A 7,623-nucleotide genomic window follows, 5' to 3' on the forward strand; every position below is an offset into this window, starting at 1 on the left:
AGTAACACAGTTTACAGACAGTGAGATATTATTGTAGCCACCACAGACCATAACATAGTTTACAGACAGTGAGATATTATTGTAGCCACCACAGACCATAACATAGTTTACAGACAGTGAGATATTATTGTAGCCACCACAGACCATAACTTAGTTTACAGATGGTGAGATATTATTGTAGCCACCACAGACCGTAACATAGTTTACAGTGTCACATTATAGCAGTTTATAGTGACAGTAACACAGTTTACAGTGTCACATTATTTCAGTCTCTACATACAGTAACATAGTTTACAGTATCACATTATTTCAGTCCCTACAGACAGTTACACAGTTTACAGTGACACATTAATGCAGTTTATAGAGACAGTAACACTGTTTACAGTGTCACGTTATTTCAGTCCCTACAGACAGTTACACAGTTTACAGAGTGACACATTAATGTAGTTTATAGAGACAGTAACACTGTTTACAGACTGACACATTATTGCAGTCCATACAGACAGTAACATAGTTTACAGAGTGACACATTATTGCAGTCCCTACAGAGAGTAACATAGTTTAAAGAAAGTGTCACATTATTCTAGTCCTTTGGGTAAGTAACACATTAATGCAGTTTATAAAGATAGTAACATAGCATACAGAGAGTATCACATAACAGCAGTCCCTCGTGTTTCAGTTTTGCGAACAGTGCTTTAGAAACAGAATTTCAGTTATATAAAGATAGATGCCTAACAAACATTATTACGATTACATACGTCAGTTTTGTGAACAGTTCTTTAGAAAAGGAATTTCAGTTATATAAAGATAGATGCCTAACAAACATTATTACGATTACATACGTCAGTTTTTGTGAACAGTTCTTTAGAAAAGGAATTTCAGTTATATAAAGATAGATGCCGAACAAACATTATTACGATTACATACGTCAGTTTTTGTGAACAGTTCTTTAGAAAAGGAATTTCAGTTATATTAAGATAGATGCCTAACAAACATTATTACGATTACATACGTCAGTTTTGTGAACAGTTCTTTAGAAAAGGAATTTCAATTATATAAAGATAGATGCCTAACAAACATTATTACGATTACATACGTCAGTTTTGTGAACAGTTCTTTAGAAAAGGAATTTCAATTATATAAAGATAGATGCCTAACAAACATTATTAGGATTACATACATAACTAAGGGTAACGAGACCTCAATGATAAAATTGTGAGCTTCAGGATGATCTCTGTAAACAGCATGTTGTCACTTTTACACCAGTAATAGACATTGAGTAAGGCATCTTAACTCAGAATTTTACATGTGATGAACATAGATTGAATTTTATGAGACTCTAAAAACCATTATAAACATCAAAGTGAAATCATAATTTATATTTTAGTATTTGATAACAAAATATGTAATATAGTCATCAGGAAATTAAATACATATACAATTTGTAACATTTTATAATTTTCTCCTACCTCATGTATACATGTTATTTCCTTCTGAAACAAACTCTGGAACAGCTAAAGAACAACGTAGGGAAGTTGGGGTCCCATTCTTTCTGAAGTTCTGGGCCTTTGAAATACCTTTTTTTGTTTAAAGATTAAACTTATAAGCTATACCTAATGCATATGTGGGGTATCATTCCTCCACATGTTCTAGGTCTTGAAAGTATATTTTTTCTGTTTAAACTTGTAAACCATGCCCCAGGGGATAGGTGGGGTCCTTTTCCTCTATAGGTTCTGGATCTTGGAAGTACATGTTTTATATTTAAAGGTTAAACTTATAAATTCCATCTACCTTGTGTAGATATGAAAGCATTTTTCTGTTTATATCCATCAATAAAGTTTGCATTGAGATAATTCGATGATGGATCTCCATCAAGACAGGAAATCTTGACACGAGAGTGGTCGTAACACAGCACATCAGAGTACCGATTTTTTGGTTGATTCGACTTGAGTCTATTTGCGAACAGAGAAAAAAAAAAGTATATACACAAGCTTTATTTCACAACTCAAATAATCAGGATTTAATACAAAATGGGAGAAAACCATTGGAGTAAGTAAAAAATTTACAATTCGCTAAAGATCATTAAATACTGAAAGCTAATGTTTTCTGAGTTTGAGGACTTAACAAAACTTATATGACTTTAAATGTTTAAATATCTTTAGGCAATCCATGACTTTGGAAAACCAGACTTAAAATTGGAAAATATACTACCAACTATCCATTATACTGTCATGCTACAATACACAAGTGTTAGAAACAAACAGGGCTAAAATATGAGATAAAAATAACAAAACTTCCTCTTAATTTGTCCATATCGGCTTTCCATATTAAAAATGTTACATCAGAAAATAACTATTTTGATAAAATATGTAAAAATAGGTGTTACTGTTGAAAATGTAGATTATCCAGAAGTAAGGTGTTAACAACAGTGCTTACTGCCTAACAAAAATAGGTGTTACTGTTGAAAATTCAGATTATCTAGAAGTAAGGTGGTAACAACAGTGCTTACTCTCTAACAAAAATAGGTGTTATTGTTGAAAATCAGATTATCTAGAAGTAAGATGGTAACAACAGTGCTTACTCTCTAACAAAAATAGGTGTTATTGTTGAAAATTCAGATTATCTAGAAGTAAGATGTTAACAACAGTGCTTACTGCCTAACAAAAATAAGTGTTACTGTTGAAAATATAGATTATCTAGAAGTAAGGTGGTAACAACAGTGCTTACTCTCTAACAAAAATAGGTGTTATTGTTGAAAATACAGATTATCTAGAAGTAAGGTGTTAACAACAGTGCTTACTGCCTAACAAAAATAGGTGTTACTGTTGAGTGCATTTCAAACATTTTGACAATAGTACTCAAGAACTATACATACAGCTAACTAAATCCTTACAAAGCAACAACCACCAGCTCTGACAAGCATGGAATTCGCATGAGAATATACTAGACTGACAAAATGATGAGCCACAAAAAGCATGGACACCAAATTGATTTAAGTCATATCTGATATACTTGTGGAGTCTAGGGGTTTAAAATTGGGAAATGCAAAAACTAAAAAAAAAAATACATAATTAAAAAAATAATCCACGAATGTCCATGATCCTATAACATCTGTGGCAAAGAACAACACAATCTTATCTTTGATATGAAAATAAACACACCTGAAAATGTCTTAAATTACACCCTTCTTATCTACTGCTTATGAATTTCTAGTTACTACAAACCTAGCAGCATCAAAAGTTCCTTCCATCGCCTTCATCTTTAATTCAGTATATTCCTGGTATAAACCTTTTCTTCCTTTCTGCTGTAAATGATGAATGAATTCATCAAGTGACATGCCTTCAACATCATCATCATGAATCGATTCACCAGCTGTAAACGGAACGGCTGGATTAAGGTGTTTTTCTCTATCCGTAGAAATGTGTGTTACTGTCGTGGCTTTCCTCTGTAATTAAAAGACTACTGTTAGAAATGTGTGTTACTGTCGTAGCTTTCCTCTGTAATTAAAAGACTACTGTTAGAAATGTGTGTTACTGTCGTAGCTTTCCTCTGTAATTAAAAGACTACTGTTAGAAATGTGTGTTACTGTCGTAGCTTTCCTCTGTAATTAAAAGATTACTGTTAGAAATGTGTGTTACTGTCGTAGCTTTCCTCTGTAATTAAAAGACTACTGTTGGAAATGTGTGTTACTGTCGTAGCTTTCCTCTGTAATTAAAAGATTACTATATTATCCAGCAAGTACTCACTAAACTACTAACATCTAATGCATGTAAAAATAGCATATTAAGTTGGCATTTCAAATTATCTACTGACTTTTCAAGCAGAAAGGTGAGTCAGCAAACTTCATGATAACCCTAAAAAAAGTTCACAGAAGTAACTAGTTTCTACAAAGTGGCAGAAAAGCCCGTACTGGTGTTTTCTACATGAATGACACCTTGTGCCTACGTGGACTAAACGTTCAACCTAGAGATGCCTAAAGTTCAGATATAAATAATCCTTAATTTTGAACAACTGACCAGAGAGAAGGCAGCCAATCAGCAGAGCCCACTACCACAAGAGCTTTTAATCAAATAGCAGGATTAATTGTCACTTTTATAACACAACTATAGCTGAAAGTGCACAGCATATTTAGAGATATTGTGACACGTATTTTAGATCTTTTGATGGACAGCCTGGCATGCTAACCATTAGGCTACACCCGGTCCAGCAGGAAAATCCACAAGAGATCTCAATATTAATGTTAATTCCTCGCAAAATTCTTTTTACGCTAAATATATAAACAAACATATTTCTTTGTTCATTTTTACTAAATTAAGACAAACTATGTGGTAGACTTGTAATCAATTTGAACCAGATTGTGGCACTTCTAAAAGATCAATTCAATTTAGCGATGTTTTAATACAGTGTCCAGCAAAATTAGTACCGTAAGTGAAAAAAAAATTGAAGGTTTTCTAAATCCATAAAGTAGATGTTTCCACATCAAAAATAATCTACCATTTATGAATTATCTTTTAAAGATCTAACTAAAAACTAAATAAAAACCTATATATCATTGAACATTATCTTCTGATTAGCTTTCAATTATTCTTTAACAAATAGATATGTTTCTCATTTGTTATTTTAAAATATCCCCAATTAACCTGCTATAATGTAACAGTAAAGTAAATATAAATTATCCTTATCAATTATCTTTATACAGTTTTGAAATAACATGATAAATACTGACTGAAAGCATTTGTACTTTCAATTAATTGTATCAAGCATCTGGTTCGTATGTTGGTGGCTTTTTTCATTAAAATGTTATACACGTAACATATAATCAATACACAGAACGGAAACGACTTACTGAAGCATTACCAGTTGTTTTCTCTTTAGTGACTTCGACTTCCTTTTCCCTATCTTCAGAACTATGTTTCTCATGAGCCGAGTGGAGCTGTTCGCTAGATTCATCAGTATTTTCGCCCTCGCTCAGAAAGTTACGAAATAAACCGTTTTGTACGTGCGAGTTCTCCAATGGATGGAAAATTACACCATTTTGGACCAATGGGAAAGAAGAAGAAAGAGATGCTAAATCACACAGGTCACTGTATCGATTAGTTGTGGATTTGAGGCAATGAAGAAGCCATGCTTTCTGATTAACCTCTAAACTACCTCCCAGATCTTGAGGAAGTGCACTTGGAGCAACATGCAGCGTTAACTGTGCTGGCCCTAACATGTATATCTGTTAAAAAAACATAGTAACACAGAAAAAGCTTTAGCCGACATCTATACGGCTTTTAATATTTGAACTTTTCAGTTAGTCAGAAAATATTTTCTGCTTCAATTATATAATTCCTTGCAAATAGACTGCAAAATGAAGATATAGAACATATGTAGAAAAAACAAACAAAGCATGACGGCAAACAACCAATAACATTGATTTACTGACTGACCAATAAAATGATGTATACAAGACACATGATCAACCATTCAGAAACACCTGTACAAGTAGATAAAAATATATGTACAGTGGTAAATGGGTCATGAGATAGACAGAACAACATTTAAATACATGGTTACACATCCATAAAAACAGATGTATTTAGAGATGCACAGAAAACACAATAATGTCTATTATATTTTATGAAAAGATATGCTTACAGTGAATTTTCTTATACACAAGAACAGTGAAAATAAATGTTTCCAACAAAATGGTTTAATCCTTTTTGTCAACCCTATGAATAGAATATAAATACACAAAAAAAGATGTACTTACCCTCTCTCGCAGCTTTTCTCGTACAAACAACCGAAGTATTGAAAATGGTGCTCTGAACCATATTGGTGCAGATAAAATGAGAACCTTCTTCAGCCTGGCCGGATATGCCCCCTAAACACATGGAAATTTAGTAAAAAATAACTAACAAAAGAGGCAAGGAACTTGGCAGTATAAGAACCCTTAATCAATAAAGAAAACAAAGTGTACAGCTAGTATCTATATGTGGTAACTCAGTACGTATCAATAAAGAAAACAAAGTCTACAGCTGGTATCTACATGTGGTAACTCAGTATGCACAAATAAAGAAAACAAAGTCTACAGCTGGTATCTACATGTGGTAACTCAGTGTGCACAAATAAAGAAAACAAAGTCTACAGCTGGTATCTACATGTGGTAACTCAGTACGTATCAATAAAGAAAACAAAGTCTACAGCTGGTATCTACATGTGGTAACTCAGTACGCACAAATAAAGAAAACAAAGTCTACAGCTGGTATCTACATGTGGTACTTCAACAGTTAATAACAGGTAAACCAAAACCTAAAAGTGGTACCACAGTACCTGCCAATAAAAAAAAACAAAATCCACAACTGGTACACACACCTTAGCACTTTCCTGAAACATTGAAAACAACAGCAAAAAACAATCAATAACTTACTAGTGTAAAACAAAGTCTCCTAAATACTTGGACTTTCATCCAATTCATTAAGTTATCACAAAAGCAATTACCGAGTTAAAATCCTCTTTTAAACTTGATCCACTCATGTCAAACAGAAGGGTTTCTTTTAGAATTTGTATTGTCAGTTCTTCTTTTTGTCATTACCTGATGTTTATTTTTTAAACACTGTCAGATATAAAAGACAGTTTAGCATAGGTATTATTGATTTATTTATTTTGTGTGTGAATATTTCATGATTGTTTAGTTTTTTACATAACAAGAGAATTAAAAGCAATTATTTTAAAGGCGATAGTTATGACAAGTTTGGTTACGTAACTTGGTAAGTGTCGTACGTTGTGTTTATAATTCATTGATGTCGAGGCTATCAAACGTCGCGTGCAATCCATTGATGTCGAGGATATAGATAAGTGATAGATGTATAAATAGCAGCAAGCAGACAAAAAATAGAGCGGGAAGAGAGCCAAAAGTAAAGCCAAGTAAAAGACAGTTTTGGTCCGAGAAAGGTTAGAAAACGCAAAGTTAACCATTGTAGGAGTGAATAGTCTAATGGTTGATATGTTAAAGTGAGATTAACAGTTTTCTGACAATTTAGGAGAATAATTTGTCTCGTCAAATGGTGTTCAAAAGGAACTGAACCTGTCTGTGTGGATGTTGACAAAAAGCAGATGATTATTTGGATGTAGGCCTAAATACGAAAAAATAGACAAGTATTAGAAGTTCAGGATACAACTGCAGTAACTCAATGACAGCATAAGTGAATTATACCCTGATACTATTGTGATAAAAGAATAAAAAGAGAGAGAAGAAAAGGAATAAGTGAATTATACACTGTTAGTGTTTAAGATAAAAACAACAGAGAAAGATAGTTTGGCTTGTTAACTGAATTCCCCTAAGTTGACTTTTGACAAGAAGAGAACTGTATAGTATTTAAGATGCAACTATGATATACACAGTGTAAAGAATTTTTATGTATGTATGTTTAAGTTGTTTTTAATATATTATTTCAAAACAAGCAGAGTGAATACAGTTCATTTATCATCTAATTCATCACCAACAATGGCTGGAGACGGCTTAAATGGGTGATGAAGAAAAACTTTAATACAAGTTTAACATGACAGCAAATGTACAACGTTTCGACAAAGGTTTTGAAAAAACCTGTCGGAAAGGTGTACATTTTTTGTCATGTTTAA

General features: G+C 32.8%; 1 protein-coding gene across 3 annotated transcripts in view; it reads right to left on the reverse strand.

Annotated features, from left to right (window-relative positions):
• The window catches only part of LOC106472943 (tyrosine-protein phosphatase non-receptor type 9-like), a 31,227-nt gene that overhangs the window by 14,821 nt on the left and 8,783 nt on the right, over positions 1 to 7,623 (reverse strand). For all 3 annotated transcript variants that reach the window (XM_013933613.2, XM_022401475.1, XM_022401476.1), the window contains 4 exons: positions 5,756 to 5,866; positions 4,847 to 5,221; positions 3,225 to 3,445; positions 1,792 to 1,952 (listed from right to left, as the gene is read on the reverse strand). In XM_013933613.2, coding sequence (XP_013789067.2) covers positions 1,792 to 1,952; positions 3,225 to 3,445; positions 4,847 to 5,221; positions 5,756 to 5,866 — 868 coding nt within the window. The remainder of the gene's footprint in view (positions 1 to 1,791; positions 1,953 to 3,224; positions 3,446 to 4,846; positions 5,222 to 5,755; positions 5,867 to 7,623) is intronic.

The sequence above is a fragment of the Limulus polyphemus genome, unplaced genomic scaffold, assembly GCF_000517525.1.
Source record: "Limulus polyphemus unplaced genomic scaffold, Limulus_polyphemus-2.1.2 Scaffold5755, whole genome shotgun sequence".
In the NCBI taxonomy this organism is placed as follows: domain Eukaryota; kingdom Metazoa; phylum Arthropoda; class Merostomata; order Xiphosura; family Limulidae; genus Limulus; species Limulus polyphemus.